General features: G+C 45.3%; 1 protein-coding gene across 1 annotated transcript in view; it reads right to left on the bottom strand.

The window, feature by feature from the left end:
* Positions 1 to 26,794, bottom strand: part of RBM6 (RNA binding motif protein 6) — a 57,779-nt gene extending 30,985 nt beyond the window's left edge. Inside the window, exons 1-6 of the mRNA XM_058844666.1 lie at positions 26,671 to 26,794; positions 22,273 to 22,382; positions 18,755 to 20,093; positions 17,923 to 18,012; positions 16,868 to 16,937; positions 4,463 to 4,536 (exon numbers count right to left, since the gene is read on the bottom strand). Coding sequence (XP_058700649.1) covers positions 4,463 to 4,536; positions 16,868 to 16,937; positions 17,923 to 18,012; positions 18,755 to 20,093; positions 22,273 to 22,316 — 1,617 coding nt within the window. The 5' untranslated portion in view covers positions 22,317 to 22,382; positions 26,671 to 26,794. The remainder of the gene's footprint in view (positions 1 to 4,462; positions 4,537 to 16,867; positions 16,938 to 17,922; positions 18,013 to 18,754; positions 20,094 to 22,272; positions 22,383 to 26,670) is intronic.
* Between the last annotated feature and the right edge of the window lie 44 nt (positions 26,795 to 26,838).

Genomic DNA, 26,838 nt, shown 5'->3' with positions numbered 1-26,838 from the left:
GGGAATCTGGCAGATTATAGAAAAAAAAATTTCAGACTCCACAATTAGGCACATTCTACCAAAAGGAAAGCAATTAATTTTGATGGTTGGACACACATTTTTTCTTGCAAATTGCAACACAAATTGCCTGTACCACAGGCTTCAATAAATACTCCAAGGCTACAGGTCACAGGAGAAGTTCCATTCTCAGGATAAGCACATGCTCCTTCTTTATTTAATTGGAAAGCCAAAGAGTTGTGGCTTGTTACTGCAAATGTTTTCAGGACAGAAAGTCCTAAGCTTTGCCTGCTTGTCACAGCATCTTGTGGATTTTAACACCAACAGCTACAGTGAAAAGCCTGTGAAATCTGATCTGCACCAGAAGCTCTGTTCACACAGAATACAGAAAGGCCTTGAAGTGAATGGATACAGGGGAATAGGCTCAGAGCAGGAGAAACACACAGTTGATGTTTCTAGTTGACAGGAGTGGGACATGCTCAAGTGAGCACACACAAAATCCAGTAAGAATTCCTCTAACCCGCTCCAGTAAAAAACAAGCAGGGAGTGGAGACATTGGTGTGTTCAGCAAGCTAAACCAGGATAACACTGCAGGAAAACTGCTCTGACAAGTGCCAGCCTCAGTGCAGGAAGGCACAAGAGCAAGTCTCAAACAACCACTCCAGCATGTGCCCGGAGACCTGCACAATAATGCACAGTGTAGACATTTCTAAAAGTTCATGCTATAGCTCTCCTCTTGCCCTCTTTCTTAAGAAATAGAAGGAAAGGATTACAAAGTTGTTAGGTACTAGCAAAAAAAAGCTAGGAAATATTCATGCAGTCAGTGTTGCTAAATTTGAGGCCTGAGCGGATTTGGAGACGATACTACAGAGTCAGTTGAGACAAACCATTTGCTACTGAGCTCAAAAATCCCCTCTTGCTTCCATATGTATAACAACCAGCTCCATCTCAGTGAAAACAGTAAAACATGCAAGCAGCAGACATAGGCTCTTTCCATTTCTCCTCCTCCTGCCTTTACAACACACAACAGAACACAAAGGGTACTTCATTTCCCACCTGATTTTCTCACACCAAGAGACATGCTCATTATGCTCTTTTCTACGCATGAAGGAGGAGCGCAAGAAGATCACATGCCTATGGACAAGAGCAGCCATGGGATGTATTCCCTAAGTTGCTTCCAAGAAGCCAAGCTGGCACCCTCAGACAGGAACACTACTACACCAGGGGCTACGCCAAAGAAACGCCAAATGCCACACCACACCCTTTCAAAAATGAGAATAAGGGAGGGAAAGTTATTTAGGAGAAATCATGTGGCTTAGCAGACAGAAACCCCATTTTCCATTCAAAATAACTTTCTCCCCAACAGAAAAGCAGCTCATCACAGACAGAAAAGAGGTCTCACACAACTCAAGTGACAGCCAGCGTGAAACAAAAGGCCACCAGGAGCATCACCAACCATGAAGCTGCTACAAGGGCTGGATCTAGGCTCTGCACAACAAGTCAACAGCTCATCTGCCCTGCCAGGGCAGAGCCCCCACAAAGGCAGTGGGAGAGCCAGCACCTGGCACCTCACTCCTCCAGCCCTGTAGCCAGCACCTCCACACTGGAAATAACTGCAACCCAGCACCTTTCATGCATATTAGGTGGGACCTTGGTGCTGGAGTAAGTTGCCAATGCAACAATCGACAAGTCAAAGCAATTAATAAAGGACCTGCTGTCTTTACTTTAGCTGTGGCAGTTAATACACATGGAATGCAACTCTCCTGCAAAATTAGGGCAACACAGAATATGGGTGTTTCCTTATCACTATATATGTAACAGAAAAGCCCCCTCAAATCTCAGCAGTCGCATATACATGCTGAGATTTACTGAATGGAGGAAGTTGAACCTGGTAAATCTGCAGTTTGCAAGTCTGGCAATGATCTTAAGTGGGTGCTGGTGTATGTCAAGTAAAACAAAAAGATTTCACAGTATCAGAATGATACAATATAGGGATGTAGCAAATTGTTCCTCAGGCAGGGGCAGTTCAACAGGCATTAAACAGCATCAGAAATGCTGGTTTTGCACAAGTTATTTATTCCCAGCCTGAGATGCCTGAGAAAGAGTCAGGTTGACTAGTGAGGGACCAGCATGTCACTTGCTATTTATGCTCTCACAAGTGACTGAATTTGACAGGGACAGTTGATAACCTTCTGAAAATAACTGAACTATCCAAGAATCTGTGTCTTAGCTAACACAGGTTTTTTGTTTTGCAGCTTGCAAAAATGCAGATTCTCGGTCTAAGGAGATGATCTTGTAACTCTACCCTGGAAGTCATTGAAGTGGAATACCTATTCTCTAGGGAGAATTCATAACTCCCTTTTTGAAGATCTCTGTTTGTCTCTGAGAATTTTAAAGTCACTTATTTCCTTTGCAGTATGTCAGGTACAAATATTGCTAGTTTGTTTTTTTCTTTTATTTAGGTAGTTAGAACGGCTCCTTTTCATATTTAGTCAAAAGCAGATTAGACAAGTTAACCTAAGTGGGGCAGTCTAGAAGTTATGCTCTCCTGACCAAATGCATGCAGCTTGGGTCATCCCAAACCCCACATCTCACTTATCTAACTACTGTAGATCTACTAAAACATGATGAAGATTGGCACATGGAGGCTTGGGAAATTATCCCTTCCAAGCACTCCATCTTCCAGCTTTCCTCTGCACACACACAGAGCCGGGTATAGCAGGAAGAAAACTGGAAGACTTTTCATACCCTGTTTTTAGCACACCCCAGATGTGCATGGCTGTGACCTCAACTCCTGTCACTAGCAGGGAAGGGAAGCACAGGAAAGCATTCCCCAGGCTGAATGGCTGCTGTTACTGATGCTGGGGAGGTCAGTAAGCAGCAGTGGAACACCAGCCAGAGCTTCTTCCCATGCATGTGTGTGCAGTGATTTACTGGGCACCTGCAGGCACTCAATTCAGTTTAAGGACTGGTGCCTACAGGCTCTCTGCTGTAGCAAAGGACCAAACCTGATCAAGTTAAAATACCTGCCCAATTCTATATACTCCAAATGGGAGAAAGGGCAGAGAAGGCATCAACAATCAGAAAAAGAGGGATTCCCAAATTCCCAGATACTTGGGAGTTGGTCTTGCATAGGAAGACATTATTTCATGAGAGTAGAACGGTGGAGAGAATACAGAGAGGCATGCGGTTAAAAGCAGTGTCATCTATAATTATAGATTCCCCAGTGACAACAAAATAAATTGGGAATCGTAGAAACACTGAAGGGGAAATAAAAGTTGTCACTGATGGTAAAAGTAATAATTAATTCTGGAGCCTTCTCTCTCTCTGCTCCTCACCACCACCTCGGTGGGAATGTGCCAGGCTCTTTCCCAGCAACAGAATTATTTCTGTAAAACATTTTTCTAAGTTGCAATACCTCTGTAACTGAAAATAGAGGCAAATGCGAGTGCTTAGTGGGACCTTTGAAACCCCAGCTGTGAAGACTCATTAGCTGTAACTACATTTTTGCAGATGCACAGCTCTGAATCTGACTCATAACTCTCCTCCCGTGACAGCAAGACCTGGGATTCAGGTAAAAAGGCTTAAGATAATTGATACGGATTCTTACTCAGGCAAATTAGGAGGAAGAAAGCAGCAAAGAGAAGGCTTAAGGGACATGGTGGAGGAAGGGGGATCTGAAGTTGGCTCTGTTGAGGAATCCATCATTTGCAGTTCCAAGGCACAAGGAGGGTAGTATGAGATGGAAATCTATGTTTTATTAAACAAATTTTATGCATCTTGTTCTTGTATGGGGAACAACAGCTCTAGCTTCAAATACCAGGTCAGAGTAAAGGCCCCTCTAGAATAGCTACTGGGGATTTCAGTCACTTTGTCCTTTTAAGGGCTGGAAATGTTCAGGTTTACCAGGCTCAACTGCACGTAAGGGTCATCCTTGTGTCTGCAGCTCTGGGTTGCCAAAGGACAGGATAGATATGGGGGAGATGCACAATTAAGCATCTCTCCCACACATAAAGCATATGGCAAAGTGGAGCACTCAAGTCACAGCTGACTCAGCTGCACACGAGGGTATGCACCTACAGTCACATGTGCATGTGTGTGTGCACGAACAGCCGGGGGAAGCATTTACTGCCAGCACAGCTCTTCCCGACTGCATTTCAGAGAGTACAAAAACAGCAGGGTCAAAACCTGCAGTAGGAGTCTGTCAGCCACCAGCCTCTGACTGCAGCCAATGTGCTGACACACACCAGGAGAGAGGGCAGACCACTTGGTGTCCAGCAGCTCTTTCCTGCTGGTATTTCTAAGCCTGATACAAGATTCTGGTAACAACATTTAAACCGCAGTGTTGTGTATTATACAAGAACAGATCTTCCTTCACAAAAACCTCATTGGCTTTCCACCACCCCACCAAAAAAAAAAAAATATTAAAAATCTTCTAGCAGCATTGACCGAATTGTAAAGCAACCTGGTTGGCTTCCATGCATCCGATGGCCTCTTCCAAGAGTGAAAACTCCACGCAGACATAGCCATAGTCGTAACCTGGGGACAGCATTTAAATACAGACGGGAGTCATGTTAGTGCCTTGTCATAAAGAAAGCCACATTAAATAATCAATTTCCCTTTCCCTCCAATGACAAGCCCTCTGCCCTCTAACCACCACCCCTCTAGCTCAGAATGAAAAAAGAAAGAAACCAGGGACTAGCTGGATGATGATTAACCGTGCAGTTTACCATGAATGTTAATAGTAGTGTTCCCACTTTGCCTCACACAACCCTGTGACAGACACACCCTTTCTTAGGGCAAGAAATAATTGCTTTGCTGTTTGTTTTTTCTAAGTCATAGTGACTTTCCATTGCCAGTTTCACATTTTGTGCTACCTTGGAGGCAGCATTCTCCAAAGTAAGTGTTGATAAATCATTTCCAAGTACCTTGCTGCAGATGTATTTTACACGAATAGCTAGCATTTTAATTGGACAATATTTCAGAAAGAACTAACACTATTCCTTCGCCTTTGCTATTTTTCTTTCAACACCTGCTTACTTTTTGAAGTCCAATCCCTTTGCATTATGAAAAAATGCAGCTGAGCAGGAATGAGAACTCTAACTTTCTCATTTTGGTATAGATGTCACTGCACACATAACAAGAGGGTGTGGGAGCTTTAAGTTTGGATGCAATAAACTATAGAGCCTTTACTCCTCTCATTCCTTGGAAAGCTGTCTTCTCCATCACTGCAGAAGGGACCCACTGATTTAACTGTGTACTCCAGTTATCTGCTCTAAAATACTATGTCCCAAAGTAAAGTGCAGGGTGAACACTAAGAACCTAAGACCAACTCAAGATCCATCCCTGACGTTGAAACTATCTCCAAGAACTGGAGCGCCAAGGAACAGCCCAAAGTCACAACCTCACCCTTCACATGTCAAGGCACATTCCAAAACAGTACTTTCCAGATGACCATGGGCAGAGATGGTCCTACATGGGCATAAGCAGTGAGAGGGCTTGTCTCCCTCCTCCTGCTGCTCTTTTGGCTGGTTTGGAGCAAGAGGAAGGCTGGTCTGCATGTGATTTGTGCCATTTTAGGCACAGACTAGCTGTCCTGGTGAAGAGTTTGTCCTCCCTCCTACTAAAGATGCACATCTCAACTGTGGTATTTTCAACCCAGGTATGCATCTGGCTCCTACTGTTTCAGCCCTTCATCTTCTATGAAAAGGTAACTCCATGCATGCTTCTCTCAGGCAAGACATTCTAGCCTCCTGGAAAGCAACCCCCATCTCCCTCAAGCCTACGCCTAAGAACATTTGCTGCACTCTCTAGTTTTTCCTTCCCTCTCACTTTATCTTTGTACTTTACCACATCAAAGACAGGACCACACAAAACTATTTCATCATCAAACCCTACTGATTTTTTAATTTTTTTTTTTTTTTATTCTGGGAGCTCTTTGCATGCTGTTCTAACAACACAATCCTGACTTTGCACCTTTGCCTTTAATAACAAGACTCAAATTGAATCTAGCACCTATTCCACCTTGCAGAGGAATTTATTCCCCTTTCCTATATTATTTTAGTCACTATAATTATGCTAAACGGAAATTTATCAATCTGCGTGCTGTTCAGCTCAGTGGAATATGCAGTCCAGTAGCACAACATCTGTGGTAGAAGGCAGCTAAAGCCACCTGACACTCTTACATCAAGTGGGCACCTGGAACTAGAGGTGTGGTTTCAGCTGGCAGGATTGACAGAACCAAATTGATCCAGCTGTTCCCACAGCATCCATTCCGCTCTGCAGTACAGCCACACCAGATCACATTTTGAAAATGAAGGAGTTCTCCTCTCTGCAGAAGGCAGCTGCTCTCCAGAAGCAGTGCTGCCCCTTGCTGGGAGACTGCTCTGCATTCCGGGCAGACACCTCTGCTACTCCATGCACAGTGTGTAGCCTCACGTGGTACATTATTTTAAAGCCCTACTCAAATCCAGAACTCTCGAGTCACTTCTCTCCCTTCTATTTAGAAAAGGGCTGCATGAATGGTATTCTTCTGCCCATAAGGCTCCTGATTCCCCTTCAGAGAGGATTTTTGAAAGCTGCTGTGATCAGCAAGGCAAGATCAGAGCACTATCCTTATTTCCACATGTAGGAGACCTCATGAGAGACACAAAGCAAGATTGCAGAAGTTTTCATTCTATTTTCTCTGCAATAAGAGGACGTTTATATCCCAGTCCTCATAAAGGGAATGAGTAGTTTAGACATGGATTTAATCCAGCATGACACAACTGAGAGCGCAAGGCTGGATGTTATACGGAGATACAAAAGCTCAGACGTTTGGAGGAATGTATGCCAGAGGATCATTCCAAGCACTACATGGAGACAGTAAAGGGGAAGCCCAGCACATTTTTCCTTCTGCACTTTCCCCACCTCTGCTCCCCCCCACCGAACTCATAAACATAGCAGCAATAACATATACAAAAACAATAACTGTGGCCCCCATATCCTGCCAAAATGCAGCTCCAGGCCAGACGTTCAGCTCTTGTGGTTGGCTCGCAGAGGGACACAGCGTTCTGGAATTCACTACACGCTGTCCTTGCACAGACAGCACTGAAGTAGTGATGCAAGAAGAGAGCAGCCCGGAGCCACTTGCTGAAAACCACTGCTGAAGACGTGTGGGGGCTTGACACTTTTCCTCTCCCCCAGATCCAGAGCTTTGCATGGATCTGACAAGCACACTCAGGATGTGAGAACTACGGAGTAACATCAGCCTGGGGCGGCACACCACCCCTGCTCTGCCCCCCTGCCCCCAGCTCCTCCAGAGCATCCTTCCATTTTAGACCATAGCAGGGAGGCGATGACATGGAAGCCCATGGAACAATGGCACCACACCTTCAAACCACAATGACTGCTGATTTTTCCACCATCTGCAACAATCACATTACCCAGAGAACAACACTTGAAACTTGAAGTGACTTGAGGCTGGTTCTTAAGGTGGAGCAACTACAGAGGCTCCTGCCACCAGCTGTTGTTGTGCCTCTTCCCTGCCTCCTCCATAGGACTGGTCCAGCTCTGTGCAGCAGCTGCTGAGCTTGGATATTTTTGTTTCCAAAGCCTTCACACAGTTTGCCTGTCAGAATGCCAACAATTTAGGTGCTGTTACCAGAAGCAGGGCACGGGATTTCAGGTGCTGTTACCAGAAGCAGGGCACGGGATTTCAATGGAGGAATAGGATCAGGGACCTAATGGAGGAACTGGTTCCATAGGCATCCCAAGGTAAGCAGTGCTCCCCTGTGAGTAAGAGCTCTTGGACACCCTCTGGTATTCTTCAGGTCATAGCAGTAAAACCAAAGCAATCAAACCAGCAAAGCAGAACCACTGCTGAAGAACAGTGTGCGGTTTTTGACTCAAAGAGGCCTAACTTCATGTGCAAGGTTTCACATGAAGATACAAATCCTGGTATCTTCATCTAGTGATTAGTACAATACTACAGTTTCAGAATCCACAAGAAATGGAGTAATGATTTGCAGAAAAATATATGATCAAAATAAACTCTGTCAAAAAGGAAAGAAATTCATTTGTTGCATCTCCCCCACGCAACCTCTGAGCACGCTTCAGCACAGCTACACTGTCCAAATGATCTTTCCAACAGGAACGCTTGAACTTGCCCAGATTTTTGCCCTAGCACAACCATAAAACATGCACGTCCTCATCTCCCCCCATGTTTTAGGTCAACTGTGTAAAAGGACTCTTGTACCTTATTTAGCTACTTCCTTTCAGCTGTGCAAGTCTACAGTACCACAGGCTGTGTACGACGGATGAAATCAGAATGCAAGGAGAGCGTGCACATAGATTGCAGAAGACTTCTGCTTTCCCTTAAGTGCTTCTATGTATACACAGTCCTTTACGGATGCTCCCAAAGCATGCTCGGCTGTCTTCTGCACTGAAAATGGCACAAACGCTTAATACTTAGGAGTAAGGACACATTTAGAGCTCCAGGAAGCTGCTCTGCGAGCATTGGAATGAGGAACATTCTGCCTCTGAAACAGACGTGTTTTAGCAAAGTGAATTTTGACAGCAAATGGAGGGTCCCTGCTAGCATGCAATGGTTTGGCTAAAAATCCTGAAAGCCTGCCTTAAAATTACTGTTCTTTGGCTTCAGATATAGAGATCAAAGACTTGAGATTTAAAATAAGTCTTGTCTCTACACAGACACAGTTTCTACAGAACAACTGACACATAGTAATGTGTTACTTCAGCATAGTTTGTTATATCAAAGATCTAAATAAAGGAAAACCATAATGTTGTTCTCATAGGGGCTGTAAGCAGTGTGAAGACAAAAAAAAAAATATCTCTGGAGTTTTAGAAGACCAAACGAAAAGATCCTGTAGTGACAGCAGCCCTATCTGTGCCAAAGCAAAGATAGTTTTGGAAAGAAGGCAGGATGGCAACATGACAAAGGCATCCAATCTGAGAGGCGATCCAGCTTCTTGATTCTAGGAATGGGTGTGCAGTCAGTCGTGCTCCTGCACAACCCCAACAAGCTTAAGGCATTAGGTCATCTCACATCCACAGAGAGCCATCACCTGCTTTTGCAAAATCAACTGTGACAAACCCCTGGCTGCTCTGGGGGGAACAAAAATGTTCCTTCTCCGGGACATGAAGAAGATGGTCTCCCATTAAGGTAAATCCCTGTAACAGCTCACCAAAGGACACTACATTAACCTGCCAGTGTGGTGGAGTGCCCTGCATCTGCCAGGAGGGGTCAAGCAGCCTCAGGGCAGATGGATGTAATGCAGTCTCCATAGGCAGAGAGCTTCCCCACCATCCCAACAACATTTCACTTGTGTTTTTTCCCCTAGAGTAAGACAGAACTATCACAGAAGAAAAGCACGTGCACTTCTGGGGACTTCTAGAACTCTAGAACTCTTCTAGGACTCAGAGATGGCGCATTAAAGCAGAGCCTTGGCCAGCAGCTGAAGCAGGAGATTCTTGCTGCTCACTCCCCCCAGAGACAGCTTGGCAGAGCAGGGTGCAGCTGCGGAAATGCTCCACAGAGTTTCACCCATGCTAGAGAAGAAAGTTCTATTGCTCCAAGGGCATAAAGTATGGAGTGACTATGAAGGACTTCTACATCCCTGAAGGAATCCACGGTCTCACACACTGACCTTTGGGGAGCTCAGGTAATGGAGACAGGGACTGTGCACCCTGTTCTCAGAGAATCTGCCATTCTGTGGTTAAAAGGAAGATCTAACTCAGGAGTGAGAGATTTTGGCAATGTGCCCATGACCCCAGGCACAAGATTGGCCTCTTACCTCCAAGGAAAGATGAGGATGTAGGTGATCCATACCAGAGTGAACAAAACTGGAGAACACAGGGCTTTCTCTGGATCTCTGCGCTATTACACTGGGCTACTATTAGGAGGCACCATACACTCAATGCTTCCAAGAAAACAGGAGCTCCTGGACGTGCTCAGGAACGGCTGTACCTGTGCTTACTCAGCAGGCAGTGAGGATGGGCAGCAGAGTAGTGCCTTCTGTGATGGGCAGAGGAAATAAATCTGCCCACCAGTCTGAAAAGCTGGAGGGCATCCCCGCAGCACGGCAGGGATGGTGGCAATCTATCTAGGCTACCATAGAAGCCAAAATCATGAGCTCTCTCAATACCAGCTGGTGGATTCTGAGCATCCATAAATTTGTCAGATCTCTTTACTGCACAGATAAATTGGTCTTCAGAGTTACTAAGGCTGTACTAGAATGAACAGTACAGTCTGCAACAAGCCATATCCCCAGCCCCTTTCAAAGGCTGAGCATTTACAAGCCACACCTGCTGCTGGTCCTGCTGTCCCTCTCTGTGTAAAGAAGTACACTCTTACACACTCATTCATGACAGAGAACAACACTGAAACCTCAGGAAATGAAACAGAGCTGTATTCTGAAAGATAGAGCACTACAGTCCATCCTCCTCCCTCCATCCTGGAGAACAAGACACAGAAAGGACCTGACTGAGAGACACCCTCAAAGGCAGACACCAGCAGCTCCATAAACTACAGGAACTACTACAGTCAGAGCCCCAAATGGCTGTCAACTCTTCTTGGCCCAAGGAGGATAGTTTATACATCAGCAAAACTGAGAGAAGGGAAAAAATCCAATGCTAAGATTGTACACACTGTAGTTTTATTAAAGACAAAGTATCGCATTATGTTTGTACAGAAACCTGGAATCTGAGGAAGGTTAGGGCTTTCACTAAATTCCATGAAAGAGGACTGTGAGTTGCATACCTGGGAAGGTGTTCCATCCAGGAACTTGGCTTTAAAGTGCTGCTAATGTGAACCTGGTCCTCCAGGATATATGACTTGTCATCTTAGCACAAGGTAATCAAGGTAACGTCAGTACACTGTGCAAAGCCTTGAAGTTTTGCTCCAGAGATGCAAAAGGAATGAGCACCTTTGTAAAAACGGATTCTGCATGTCAAAAAGGCTGTGAGCATGTTTTACGGATGGATGTTTTTGTTGTCTTTTCAGAATAGGCCTTATAACCCTCAACCAAGGTTGATGATTATCACAAACACTGACAGAGATCAGATTTGTACTTCCTATTTCCTAAGGTACCACATCACAGATGAGGACAGAGCAAGAACACCTTTTGCTTCAAGAGACAATGCACTAGTGCCCTGAAACCAAGCAAGGCAAGCCAAAAGCCTACTGCCCACACAGCTGGGAAAACTGGCAAGGACTGCTATTGATGACCATGGACTAATTCCAGCTAAGTGTATTTTTTGGCTCTTCGCAGGCTATTCTGGCTACAAGCTAGAATCAATTGGTTCAGGCAGATCAGTGCTGAAGATATTTCCACAAGTCCTGGCAGGTGAGCCCTCCAGTCCTCTGCTGATGATTGGGGGATCTGACCATGCCTCAAGGGGAAACTCCTCCCGTGCTACAGCATCTGGTGGGCTGAGGGATGGTCACCTCAGCTCCCAGCAAGTGCCTGAGGTCTGCATGCCTGAGTCATGGTTGATACAGCCAAGTGAGCCACACAACCTTTACTGTGCAAAGCACTAAGTACAGCAACAGGAGATTATTTGTCCTATGGTGCATCAGCACCAGCCTTGGTGGTGAGCCAAGCTGTCCTCTGTATAATTAGCACAACAGGCCAGATGCCCCTCTGCACCACAGCATGTGCTAGAGACATCCTACAGCAACCCACAGCGTGTGCTTTGTACCAAACCCAAGAATCTAAGTCCTTGGGAGACCTAGTCCTCTGGGGAAGCCAGCAGCTCACCACAAATCCACCCTTCAGAGAGGCTTCCCCTAGCATCACTCCAGAAAGGAAACAAAAAGGCTTCCATGTGGCACAGTTCCAGAAACAGTCCCTCTTCCTGGAGGAGCAGCTCACCTCTCCAGTCCTACCTAAGGCTGGCAGCTGCAGCACGATGGCACCTGTGGCAGGAGCAGCATCTTGCCAGCACTTCTGGCCTCCAAGAGCAGCCCTTCCCAAACACCACCCACAGCAAGGAAGCTAAAATCCTGTTAAATGTGGGCCTGACAAATGCACAGCCATGTCTGCCTCAAGGGAAAAGCGATCTCACTGCCTTGGAATGCACGCCAGCCATGGAAAATGGAGAACTTATCCCTACTGAGAAGAGGTGCACCAATTTAAAAAAAAAAAAAAAAAAAAAAAGCACCAATTTTTTCATCGTGAGCTGGAAACTTCTGGACCCTTAAATTATGAGTTTTAGCAAAATACAACACTGAAAATACAATTCTGAATTCCACAGGCTTCCTGATTTATTCTTGAAACCAATGATTCACTGTTGTGATATACAAGATAGACTGCACTTGGAGGGGAAAAAAAAAGCAGCACCTTTTAAAGATTTATCTAAGGGGCTTATTAATATTTAACAGGGCACCAATGCGGCAGAGCTTAGAGAGAACAAGCAAGATAATCTAGTTTCTTGTAGGACTTGGCCGAGGCAATTTTAAGTTTAACACAGGGAGGGATAAGGGAAGCAGCTCCAAGCACCACATAAGGGGCTAATCTGGAGAAATGAAACAGAACATGAATGCCAGGGCAAGAAGGTGGCTGAGCAAGCAGTACTTTTACTGGCAATAATACTTGCTAAAAAAAAAGAAAAAAGCTTTTCAAAATGGAGCAGGCAGCTGCCATAAAGCAGCTCATGTTTTCAGGTGACACTACATTTCTTGGGTGTTCCTCCATCACAGGAAGAAGCCTGTCCTTTAGCATCAGTCACCTGTATCTGTGCAGACATTGCTCTGGCTCCAAGCATTACTGCTGCTCAGGGAGCTTTTACCTGCTCCAGGCATTCCTGTTCCATGGCTGCTTTGCTCCTCAGGGGTGCTATATTGTGTTCCCACATACCCACCCAGGGTTCAAAAGTGAGTATTTGCAAGGGTCAGAATAGGGTTTAAAAACCCAAACTTGCCAATTTCTGAAGTGCTGCACTAATTTAGAGAGTAAAGGGGCTGAGGCAGATCTCACTGCTCCTGCTGACTAGAATCCAGTCACCTGGTCCCTCCAGGTCCACACTTCAGAGCTCCTCTCTGTCATGCTGCTCTCCACCCTAGTGAGAGAGTCCATTCTCCACCAGGCTCTCCCAGCCCAGCAAAAATTCTTCTCAGTTCTCCAGATGGGCTTATGGAGTGAACTAGAAAAGTCTCATGGGCTGCCAGCCATTTCTCAGGCTTACTTTCCCTGAACAGCTTTCCCAGCTGCTGGTACCAACACTAACACGAATCCTGGTTGGAAAACACATGTTCCAAGCTTGTCCCACTGCATGCTGCATCCAGGAGAACAATTTGAACAGAAGGCTCAGAGTGTGCCTTGTGCTTTCACTTATTACTTTGGACACCACTGCAGTGTCTTTTAAGATAAGCAGTCCTTTAAGATAAGGCTGGCTTCATGTGCTTCCTTCTCCAGGGCACAAGTGTGTGACTCAGCCAGAGCTCTGTGCGTATCAGACCCTCAAGATGGGATCTCAGGCTTATGTCTGACATTAGCCAGGGAAGCAGAAATAAAGCCTGATGAAAATCAGGCAGGAGGTAAGCTTAAAACATGATCAAAATCAAAACCAGGTCAAGGTGTGTTCATGTTAGACTCCTCAAAGGTCAAAAGGTATCAGCTTCAAGTTCCTGGCAGTCAGCACCGAGGCAGGAGCATGGACAGTAACAGGAGGAGTAGAGACCCCACACCATGAGCAGCCAGTGCTGTCACACACTGCACTAACACCTCCACAGAGGGGACACCATGGTGTAAAGCCACATGAAATCCCTGAGCCCAGCAAGCAGAGACAAACACCTTCAGATGGGATAGGGGAGCTCACAACCCCTTCACAGAGAGCTGCTGACAAGTCATCACCACAAGCATCTACAGGAGCAATGGGACATCCATGCTCTGCCTCCACACAAGGCTCCAGGACGTACTGCACACCAAAACAGCTGATAGTCCTTGAGAAGGCTCCACGGTCACCTCAAGGTTTGCTCTTTGCAAAGATTAATTGGACAAACATGACCAAACGCACTTGAGAATGCAAGCTGAAAGATTTAATATAGTTATTTCTGCCAAGGCTTACACATCACACTGGAAGAAGCCCTCTTCCCCCAAAAAAAGGATTTGGCACTTTCAGTTTGAATGTACAGGCATCAACTCAAAAATCTAACTGATGGAAATTGCACATTAATGTCTTTTAGGGTAATACTATAATGTCTGACTTTGACATTTTATCATTGTAAATATCTGCCTCTTTGATTTAAATAGAATTACTATGCCACTTCTTAAGGTCTCTCCTTCCACTGCCTTGTTTAAAATCTAGCCATCATTTCAGTTTGTGGGCTTCAGAGACAAAATAATCTAAAGAATCAACAGCTTGAATGCATACAAAAATCACACCAGGTATATTAAGAACAGAGTTCCATTCTCAGCACAGCCTTCAGTGAAAATAGACTTTCCTTCGCACATACTGAGTACATAAAAAAAACAAGGGGCTTTTTATAAAGAAATTGAGCTGCTTTTTCCAAGAAAAATCAACCATATATTTTTCCCCAAACCAGAAAGAGTCTTGTAGAAGATCATACAGTGGAATCATTACACTGAAGCTGCTGAGATAAGCTTTATGATAAGCGTTATCTTTTTGAGAAACTGATCCAAACCTCACTTATTTCGAGTTAATTGCGTGTTATTTGTTACGGCTGTTATTGTTCCCCCCACAGCTGCAGGCATTCTTTTCTCAAACACACTCAACATGCATACTCATGATTAATGTTATTTTTAACATTTCTGGACAGCACTCAAAAATATACAACCCACTCAGACTGTCTTAGCACGTGCTCCTCTGAGCCAGGCTGCCATCGTCCCACTGAGCCGATACAGCAGCGCAGGTGTATCCCAGAGACATCAGTAATCCAAAAGGTTTGGTTTTAATTCTTATGGATATTTACATACACACCCCATCACAAAAGCTCTGCTTAGCCCGTGACTGGCCTCTAGTTTCAGAGAGGTTTAGCTTTTCAGAAGTTAATATTAATTCAATTCTATACATTTCTCAAGGAAGAGCAAATGTGAAAAGCTTAATTTTAAAAGGATTAATTTTACTACAGCTTCTAGTTACCCAATTTCTAAAAGAAGTATTCACTATGCAGGAAGCTTTTATTGCCCTAGACATACCCATCTTGTGCAAGAAGAACCAGAGAGCTGTTTAAATGCAGCCTCAGGATACAATGCAAAACAAAGACACTGGAGCCTCCGTGTAACCTTGAACAAAAGCTACACCGCTTAAATGACTGATGTTGACTGGACAGGGTTAAACAACAGCTTTACACAGCTCATAAAACATGAGCTAATTTTAACTTCATTCTTTGCCTCCCCACAATTGCCAGAAAAACTTTTTAAAAAGCCAACTTTGCAGCTGAAGAGACAGCCTGAAACAGAATGCAGCTCTTGGAAAGACAGCAGAAAACTGCAACCCTCGCATCACATGTGACCACCCGCAGATACCGGAGCTTCTACACAAAACTTCAGACGCTGTGTCTCATCCTGAGCAGCCTTTGAAACAGGGAAGGAGAAGGAAGAAACAGCAGTTCTCTAATGAGGGCAGTAAGTCCTAATAACGTATATGGGAAGAGACTTGCGAAGAAATTTCCAGTTCAAGTTGATTTATTACTGAAGTGACATGTTTCAGAAGGGAAAAAAACCCACAACTGACAAATCTCATCAGCAAAGGCCAAAAAGGAGCGTGTTGCAATTATTGTGTTGCAGTCAGTGCTATGTGGGTGACGACAGCCATGCTGAACTATGCTTAGAAAAGAGGAAAGGAAGCAAGAAAGACTAACTGTGCCCCTTAAGCCCTGCTTGTTGGGCCAGATTACGTGACACAGGGATGTTCTTTAGTTCAAAGGTTCCTGAGAAGGTTGTGAAATCTCCTTTGACAGCTTCCAGAAACCAAAATACACTTGAGAAATACCCCACTGCCCCAGTTTCTCTCCTCAGTTACTAAACGTATTGGAAGCTTTTATATAATGTATTAACACCAAGAATTCCAGCTGCTCCACATACAACCCATACTGAAAATTAGAAAAAGCACTGATGAATGTAGAAGCCTCTGCTCTCCTAGGTTTAAAAAAAACAAATTAAAATAAAATACCAGTTTCCAGGTATTCCCTACTAGTATTATCCACACCAATCCCCAGGACTCACCCTTCCTACCATCGCACATCTTTGTTCCAGTACAACTTTTTCACAAAGCAGCCTTGTAAAATATTTCTTTCTTCAGAATCCTATACACACTGATCAGAAGTACAGCAGAACTTTATTCTTTGAATGAGGAAGAACATCCAGACCCAGTACTTGGATATCTGCTTATAAAACTTACTTTGTCTTTTTTTTTTAACCTGTCGTCGTACCTAAGCAGAGCACCAGTTTCAGGATACTGAAGGAGAAATGTTAGGATGGAACAGGTTTCCTGAGGACACTATTTGTGCAGCATTTGTTCAACAGTAAGACCACCTCAGAAACAAGATTTAGAACAATCCAAAAGGATTTAGTAGTAGTTAAAAAAAAAAACCGAACTATGGAGGAGTTAACCTGCTGTCCCATGGCTTTACTCTTGACAGCTATTAGAACAGCCTTAGTGCTCCTCCTGCTGCTCCTGCACCTCTCCAGAGGCAGCTGGACACATGCTCTACCTCTGAGGCAGCAGTGAGTATAGCCATCAATTTTGAGGACAAGAGGACAAACTACAAAACTCAGAGGGCATTTTCATTAAAAAATACTTGCAATTAGGGCATGTAAGACTTTAACCATATTTCCTAAGAGGATATTGGTGTAAAAAATACCCTGTGGTCACCTTGAAACTAGAAGCACTGGAAAAGCATTCTCACCTGAGCTGTAATCTTTCAGTCGCAGGTCCTTCACAGGTGTCCCATCAGGCCCTCGGAAAGCGTTGAGGATCTAAAGGAAAAACAAGATCCACTTCATCTCCAAAATCAAACCTCCAAACCCAAGGTACATGTCAGTGCACATTTCTGTCTCTCCAAGAGTTCTATTCTTTCTAGGTTAAGTCTGTTACAAACTGACACACTTTTCAGCAGTACCTGAGAAATGTTACCGAGTTTTCAAAGTATTTTTGGGCTTTGTTTGAAGAAGTGTGCACCATTTACACCACAATTCAACTGTTCAAAGGTTTACTACACTGGTTTCAGCCAGATGGTTCAATTCCAACCCTTATTTAAGGTCAAAGATGTCCCGTTGCCTTTAAGAAAATCAAAGTACAAGGGCAACTGTTCTGAGTCTTATCACCCTCTGAAGGACAAAGTTCCTGCTGTGACTTCTCCTTTATCAGGCCTCAGAAGATGATCACTACAGCTAACCCTAGCAAAAACTGCTGCATATAGGGGCTCTCATGCCTGGAACTTTCACCAAATAGACAAAAAAACCCAAAACTGGAGTCCTAATTCATAGTAGAAGCTTTAGGAAATGGAGCTACTTTCACCTTGTGGCCAAGATAATTTTATTTTTTTTCACTAAAAGCAGCAGGAACAGCAGACATCTTTTTCATCTTTGTAAGATCTCATTTAAGCAATTTCAAGTAACTAAGAACAAACAAGTTCACTTAGACACTACATGTCTTCTGAGCCCAAAATAGTAGTAACAATATTTGGTATATATAAAGCAGTGATGAAGTAAGGCATGTTGCAGAGTCTGGAGTCAAGGCTTCTAGCTATCAACACCCCACATGCAACCACAGGAAAACTCATCACTTCTAGAACCCCCAAAAACCCAAAATAATCAGATAACAGGTAACATTGCAGTGACTTCTAAATCTGGATTTTCCCCTGGGGAAATGACAGACCATCTGATATGCATTAACCAGACTTCAAAGTGGTACTTTAGAAACCCTCAATAGAAGTTTCTGGATGAGAAACATCCCACTTACATCATCCTTTGTGGCAGTTTCAGGCACTCCTCCTAGTCGAATGAGCTTGCTTGGTTTCACATATTTGGGGCAGGTCCGGTAGTCTTGGTCCTTGAGTTCATACAATCAAGATGGTTTTACAAATGAGAGATGCTGGCTCACAAGATACACAAGCAGCAGCAAAATAAAGCAGGGGAAAATTCAAAGGCAAAGGCCCATAAGCAGCCTGACTCAAAGCTTTAACCCCTGTTGGAGATTCAGGGAGCTCTGGAGCTCATGTTCACTGAGCTCACTAGCTGTACTGTAAAATCTAGCTCCAGGAAAATAAAATGGGCAGATCATATCTCTCTGTTTTCCAGCAATGGGAGATTCAAACTCAACAGTAGTTATTCAAATTCAATAGCACTTAGTAGTGGAAACCTCCAGGTCTCCAAGATCATTCTGAAGGAAAACAAAACAGTTGTACAGAGGCCCACACAAGCCAGTAGCTTCTCTGATACTGCTCATAAACAACATCCAGGGGAAATTAACAAAGGAAGTTTATCTGTAACCACTTCCCCCAACACTTTCTCTGGCCATTTTCAACTTGAGGACTTTCTGAAGTCCTGTGTAGAACCTTTTCTGGCTCTACATATTTAGCAGCTCTCACTTGCTAAACTTCACATCTCTTGGGAAGTGCTTTTGATATAGAAAGGGTGCCCATGAAACAACCCAGAGCAGAGAAGGATCTCAGAGAAGGATGATGAACTGAACAGAACTGAAGTGATGGGATATGGATGAAGACTCCTTCTCAACTCCCTCCATTCTTTGGCCAACACACATTTAAGAGACATCAATTAACAAAGACACCTACCTGAAGGTTCTTATAGGGCCTAGAATCTTTGCTGGGTTTTCCTTCTGCAAAGGACTTGCCATGTTCATAATCAAACATCTGATGCCCTGGCAGCCGGTGATCCACATCACGATATTCCATGTTCCGGTAGTCTGTATCTTGCCTCCCAAGGAAATCCAGGTCACCTTCACCCTTTAACCCAAGATCAGAATCGGATCTTTGCTGCTCCCCCCCAGAAAGCTGCTGCTGTTGCTGCTTGTTAGCAAAGGCCTGAGGTTGCTCCTCTTGGTCCTGAAGAGTAGGAAGAGGTCCGCGGCTATTTTGGAAATTGTGCGAAGTGTCATCTTCAAGACCCAGTCCCAGGGACTCCTCTTCTCTGGCTGGTGCTTCCGAGTGTTGAAATTCTCCTTTTTGGCTACCAAAGGGACTTCTATCTAGACTAAGTGCAGACTCATCTCTTTTGCTGGTGCTTAAACCAGAGCCCTCTCTTTCTGCTAAAGGTACAGTAGATTGGTTGTGCCTAAAATCTACAAGGCTTTGATCCACAGGAGGCATTTCCCTATCTGAAAAGTCCATGGGAGGAGCCACATCTCTGCTCCTAAAATCCTGATCAGATCGGGATCTGTGCCTATTTCTGAAGTCTGACGATGGTGCGTTCCTGTTTCTGAAGTCCAGATCAGAAGTGCCCACACCCCTGAAGTCCACATCAGGTACATCCCTATTTCTGAAGTCTGAATAGGAATGTTCTCTGCCCCTGTAGTCTAACTCAGACATGTCTCTTGCCCTAAAGTCTGAATGAGGCCCATCTCGACCTCTGAAGTCAAAATCGTAAGACCCCCTTCCCCTGAAGTCTGATGGAGGTTCCTCCCTGCCCCTGTAATCCATATTATGTGCTTCCCTATCCCTGTAGTTCATACGGAACGTGTCCCTGTTCCTGTAGTCCCCTGAAGGAACATCCCCACCCCTGAAGTCCATAGGGGGTCCTTCTCTCTCCCGGAAGTCTCCAGAGTACATATCCCTGCCCCTGTACTCAGAAGGGGGTGGCTCCCTGCCTCTGAAATCCATCTGAGATTCATCTCTGCCCTGGAAGTCAGATGGTGGGAAATCCCTGCCCCTGAAATCATGGTGCCCGTCCCCACCTCTGAAGTCACTACGTGGTCCATCTCTAGCTCCATAGCTGAAAGAAGGTTCCTCTCTGTTGGCAAACTGAGGATTGAGGAGGCCTGAGAGTGCCTGGATATCAAAAGGAAGTGATTTTCTGCCAGAGAAGTTGCCAGAGTGTCTTTCTTGACCAAGACTATCAAGGGAAGGAGGATATTCCCTGTTCCACCCGGGAGCAAACCTTTCTTCTTGGCTCCCACTGTAGAAATAAAGACAGTATTATTCATAACGTGCTTAAGAGTCTGAAATCTACACAGCAGCACATTCTTCTCTAAACTTTTATAGAGCTGTGTAACAGTCTAAGATCCGCAGAAGATATTGATGTTTGGCAGTTTAAGATGAGGCAGCATACGACAGATGTGAGAAAGTAAACTTGGGTGCTCCCATTTCAGCACAATTTCCAGAAGCACTCAACAGGGAATACCTGCAATATTAATGGGTTAATGATGGCAGCAATCCACATAGTCCTGCACTGCACACAGCTCTGCAGCTGTCTGAGGTGCCAGCAGCTGGTGTGTTGGTCCATTAGCATCACCAGCACACACCTGTGAGGAACCCAGGAGTTTAAGCTCTCCGGGTTAGCTGGAAACAGCAACTTAACACATCACCCTGAGGCACGTGAAAGCAGAGGTTACCAAACAGGCTTTATTGACATGCTACAAGACTCATTTATGCCTCCTTGTGCTGGAGTCCAAACTGGCAAATTCTGAAAGCCATCAGTTCAGACACTGTGGGTGCCTCACAGGACTATGCCAACAATCAACATCCAAGTGCTCGTGCCTCCAGACTGTCTTACACTGAGTTCACAAGACTATGGCTATGAGCTCTCCCAATATCTCCATAAAAACACCCAGGAACAAGTTTCCTCTTAAGGCAACTTTTCAAAATCCAATGGGGCCGGATTTTTTTTTGTTTGTTTGTTTTTTTGAGATGGGACTATCTGATTTTTCATCTAAGCATGGCTCCAATACATTTTTTAAAAAACAGAATAATACAGTATCAGCGCATTTTAAAATAACACCAAATGCTAGCCAAAGCAGTGGACATTTCCTTAGCAACTACAGCAAGTCCTGTTATACTCTGAGTTTCACTACAGAATCACTCACCAAGATTAATCAAAGCATACACAGATTTCCTAAGGTACATGGTCCATTTCACCACCATGTAGAATAGCAATTAAAACTTGGATCAAGATCAGCATTCCCCACTCAATACATTAAAGAATGATGCCAATAAAATCCACTTAAAATCATCAGAGCAGCACTACTGATGTCATCACAAGACACAACCACTCCCTCATCAACACTGTTACTACATGTTCTGGAGGATACTGATTTTCATCAGCCTTCTCAACACATTATAGTAGACAATTATCTGAAGTATTCTTATGGCAGAAACCTAAGGCATGCCATGAGCATTACCTTTATCATATTTTAAAGGTACTGAGGTGCACACATGAGCAAAGGATGTAAGAATTCTGTACAACAGAGGAAAATTCTAGATTTTGGTGGCTTCATTTTTATACCCAGGACTCTCCTGCAAACACAGGTCTCAGTAACAACCAGAGGAACATAAACTAATAAAAATATTGTGATGTGCAGGCAGGTCAGCTGCACATGAATCTTTAGAACAGTTGCAGTGACATTCAAAAATGTCTTAGGAAAGAGTAGATGGGGATATAGACTTTTTGCAAGTGCATGAAGTGGTAGGACAATGGGGAATTGGTTTAAACTGAAAAAGAGTGGGTTTAGATTAGATACCAGGAGTAAATTCTTCCCTGTCAGGAGGGTGAGGCCCTGGCACAGGTTGCCCAGAGAAGTTGTGGATGCCCCGTCTCTGGAAGGGTTCAAGGCCTGGTTGGATGGGGCTGGAAGCAGACTGGGATAGTGGAAAGTGTCCCTGCCCATTGTAGGGGTGTGGAACAAGACGGTACCTTCCAATCACACCATTCTGTGACTCTATGATGTATGGACTTACTAACTTCATGGAAAGAATTGAACTCTCAAAGTTTTCATAAAATCCTGTGTGCAGTGAATGTGCCAGTACTTCTGAACGCATTTTCCTCTCTTATAGGTGTTAACAGCACATAATACCAAAAGCCATATAGCACACCACCTTAGCTCACAACAGCTAAACTAAGTATCACTAGAAAAAGTGGTGTGGAGAAGAACTAAAAATGTTAAAAGCAGTTGTTGCTTAAAAACTAAATTAAAAACTTCACAGAAATGCAAAAACCATCAATTAACTTGTCTGTTGTTTGGCAATCACAACTAGCTCCATAGAGACTTCACAACTTCTACCAAAACAGTAAACAGAGTTCCCAAGGCTTACTGTATTTAAGAATATTCCTGAAATAAACTATACATTCAAGTGCTTACCGAAAAGACCCCATTCTGTTGCCTTGTCGATGGTCTCCCCACATTTTGGTCTTGTCTGGTAGGCCTCCAGAAATGGTTAATTCACTCTAACAACACCCAGATACCACTACCTGTTGAATAAACAACATGATGATAAGCCACAAGGCAAAGAACATACACGACATAAGAAAAACACTGCTGGTAAGAAGGGGTATGTGTAACATGTGATCAGGAGCCACAGATATACAAGACCACACTCAGGCATGAATGAATTCAAGTGTTGCATTTCTCCACGTTCAAATTTGTAAGCGTCAAATGACTCCTGAAATCAAACTGTCAATATGGTGGGCAAACAATTTGATATCTGCTTTGATTAACATAGAGCTTTCCAACATACTGTGCTGTCTGACACCATTCAGGGTGCAGCTAGAAATGTGAGAACGCCGCCATCTATAAACAACAAGGACCGCTGACGAACAACAGTTTGCAATTAATGTTTAATCCAAACTACTTTTGCCAAAAGCTCTTGGCTGTTCAAGGAAATGATCACCACTCTTGGTCTACCACAGATACTCTGCCCTCAGAAGTATGTAGATAACGGAGGAGGTTTTGCCAATAAATCATGACAGGCACTGTTCTCCAACGCTGCCCTCATCAAGCGGAGTGACGCAAGTAACACTTGCCTCAACAGAAATCTAAAATTTCATCCACTTCCTCCCACCAGCGGAGAAGGTGAGGATTTCCTGGCGATAACCAAAGCCAGAACTTGAAAAAGGAAGTACTTCCGTCTTTCCAAAAGAAAAAAAAAAAAAGCTTCAGCAGATCATGGAGAAAACTGAGGGAGATGGCACCCTGATGGCCTCAAACCTGCCCTGGCCAATCCAACTGCAGTGGTGAAGGGGGGGCCATGTCACCAGACCACAGCTGGGAGACCTGGTGCTTACACAGTGTTCCAAAGCGGGATTATTTAACTCCAGTGGATGAGGGGACAGAGGACAGTACAGACAGTCACTGCCAGGCCTGGCTGGAGCAGCTCTTGTCAAAGAAAGGCACACAAAGTCCTGTTTGTTCTCCCTTCCAAAGGTCAGCACTGCCATAGTGGAGGCAGGTCAGCAGAGCAGGTTATGACAGACCTTCCACTAGGGAGAGATTCCGGATGCTGCTGCTGCTGCTGGCAGCTGTCTGTGCCAAGGAGCTGAAGTGCCAAGAGAGAGTCCATGCTCTTCCCAGGGTCCATTACCTGCCAGGGAAGGCTCAGGTGGGAGCCAGGGACAGCAGGTTCTGGCAGAAACCAAGCATGCAGAGGTGGAAGAAGGCAACCTGTGCAACCACCGCCAATCCATCCGCCTCAATGTCACTTCCAAAGAAACAAATTCATTCCATCGGCCACTCAAGCCCAGGAGTACCAGTTTGCTCACATTTTACATGGCTCTTGATAAATAACCACCCTGGTCTCAAGGATTTCCTCCATCTTTCTAAGAGGAAAAGTTCTCTAAGAGAACCAACACCACGCCCCCTTCATGGCAAGGGCAGGCAAAGGGAGATGGTTCCTGTTGTCAGGCAATCCTTTCCTCTGAGATCTTTTGCAGCCTACAGACCTCACATTTCTTGCTCTTCCCTTCTGGATTTCCCTCCCCCACACCAGTTCTCCTTAAGTCAACAACCTTACTGACACTTAAAAAAAAATGAAAATAAAATCCCTTGCCAGCTGGGAACTGTTTAGACATAATATTCAAATTATCAGACAAGGAAAAAAATACCCCTGGACAGCTATCAGGCCTGGCACAGACCTGCTGAGCCACGCAGCAACCTCCAGGAGTGTGAGGTCATGGTTCAATAACACAGGGAGCAACATCAGCTCTGACAGCCCCCACTCAGCCTGATCTGCTCCCCGCCTCCGCCTTTGGCAAAGCAACGGGTGTAAGTTGTGCCAGCTTGTGCTTTTCTGGGTCTGCACCACAGATGACCCTCAGAAGAGAGTTATATTTAACCCAGGTCACTTCAGGGATACGCTTTACCACACAATCCCACAAAGCAAGGTGACAGCAAACTGCAGGACAGGGACAGAAGGGTCTTAGCCTGGCTTCCAATGACGCCAAGATCTCCTGAAGGAACACTCTGCTACAACTGCTCCAAAAAAAGCACACATGATGAGACATCTTGAGGATTCACCCTTCTGCCACGGGCAGATATCTGCCAGCTCAGCTCCCACCTCCCAGCTCACAGGTAAATGCTGGGAGACAGGTCAGTGTGAGTGAGGCTGTTTGCCAAAGACACCCCAGGCCAACAGCAAATCATGGCAAAAAGCCACCTGCGCGCTTGGAACTGTGCATCCATTAGTTTCGTCATACTCTGGTCACAACCAAGCGTTTGAGGAAATGGAAACAGTCCAGTCACTCACAGAGCCCAGACCAACAGCTCTCTAGGACAATAATGAGCTGTTACAATTACCCTAAACATTTGGGAGGCAGACGTGCATCATCTTTCCCTAATCCTATCCCAGCTGGCTCTACTTCCTGGTGGCAAAGCCTCAGCTCCACCGAAAACACAGAAGGCACAACTAAACAAGGAGAAGCTCTTTTGTGGTTTGAGTTCCTCCAGCGACTGGTGGTCACACAGCCCTCCCATGGTGGAGCTCCAGATGCTCCCTGGCAATTACACCCAATGACTTCCTCAGGACCTTGCCCCTGCCCTCCCCAGTGCTTCCTCAGACAACTCTGGGGAGGTTCCTGACTCCACTTCCCCAACTGCACGTGCCAAGCCTGACAGCAAACTCTTGGATCTTTTATTCCAATTTATATCCTCTTATGCTAAAATAATGGCTTTGATCACGGGAATTGTGCAGCTGAACCAGACTGAGCAACTGGTCTTCTTGAGGACTAAATAAAGACATCTGTCAAGGGGCCGAGTGGGAAACGCCAGCACAGCCCTCAAGTGTCTCCTCACCAATTTACACCCAACTTCACACTTTTTTCCATATATGGGGGAGAGAAGGGTAATTGGTGACAGACTGGGTGATATTTTCAGAAAAATACTCTGATATTCAGAGCTTCTCTCCCAACAGATTTTGCCAAGACTTGGTATTTATAGAGTACGAGGAAATCAAACACAGAACTACACACGAGAACAGAGGAAGCAGTTCGCTGTGGAACAACTTTCTGTAACCGGTAAAGTTTTTGTAAGGCTGAAGAAAGGAAAAGGCCTCTGTGAAATCCAAGTACTGCAGGAGGTACAAGAGAAAACTATTCCCCAAAGCTACAGAAACTGTGAGCAGCCAAGAAAGCCAGTTACATCAGATGTTAAAGTCAGAGATCCCCAATTGGAAAGAAATATCAAAAGCATGTCACTGACATGTGAAAGTGAAGGGAGAGGGAACCATTTTGGCTCTCATAGGTGTCAAGCTGGAAGATTTTAATTGTAAAAAAAGGAGATGTGCATACTTTTAATCTATATGATGCTTCTAAAAATATGTATTGGAGACAATCAGGTGAATTTTTCCATCCCACTATCCTGACCTTGCTTTTCTCAAAGGACTTCACAAGTGCATTCCCAACCACTGAATGCTGGAAAAGACTCTCACACCACCAACATCCTGCTGGGATAGGAAAGTGGAGCCCACCTTCAGCAGCATTGCCAAAAGTAACACCACACAGCAGCAGCAGCACCAGCCCCTTGAGGTGCCCATTGTTTTTAAAAACAGAGCACAGGAGGTCACTGGCATCACTCCCGGTCGTTCCTGATCACTGCCTTACCTGGCCTCCACCAGAGCCAGGCCACATCCTGCCTCCACCTCAGCCTTCACTGGCAGCCCAAAATTCTATTTAGCCCAATCTGCTAACACACAGCTCCCGTCAGATCCCTCTGCACCCCGGCATGAACCCAGCCCACTTTGGTCCATCCCTTTTACAACCACAAGCATTCCGAGATGGAAACACACACGACCTGGTGCAAGAAAAGGCTCTAATCTTTTATCAGGGCCTCAGAACAACAACGAGATACCGAAAAACACCACAACTGCTGACAATGATACACACGTGGTAGGCCCCAACACTACCATGTGGGATACCGTATCCTGATCCAGGGGCCGTCCATCCCAACCCCTCAACCCACATCCCACTGGGGCCTGAGGTCCTGATGAAGACACGAGCCCACAGCACGCACCTGCGGGCCCACAGCGCCAGGACCTGCTGCCTCACGCCCCGCAGCGGGCCGCCCCCAGCCTCACCCTGTTCCTGCACCACGGGTGACCCCCAAACACACATCCCCCTCATCCCCGTGGGCTCCGCTGCCTCCCCTCCTCTACCTCGGGCAGGCCCACCCTGAGAGCCCCTCGGAACACTCCTCGCCCCTCCCACCCCACTGAACGAGATGCCCTTTATCCCAGGCGATCCCCTTTATCTCCCGGGAGACCCTTATCACCTCCTCCTCCTCTTCCTCCTCCTGCTCCGCCGCTCCCGCCTCGCACAGGCCCCACGGCCGCCACGGCGAGAATCCGGAATTTCCGGCTCCCTCCTCCCCGCGGGTGCCCAGGGGGTGCTGGGAATTGTAGTCTCTTTATCACCCCCCTGCCGCTCCTTCTCAGGCGTG

This window comes from Poecile atricapillus, chromosome 9 (assembly GCF_030490865.1).
Source record: "Poecile atricapillus isolate bPoeAtr1 chromosome 9, bPoeAtr1.hap1, whole genome shotgun sequence".
Lineage (NCBI taxonomy): Eukaryota > Metazoa > Chordata > Aves > Passeriformes > Paridae > Poecile > Poecile atricapillus.
Note: the sequence above shows the minus strand (reverse complement) of the source record. Positions and strands in the feature narration are given on the sequence as shown.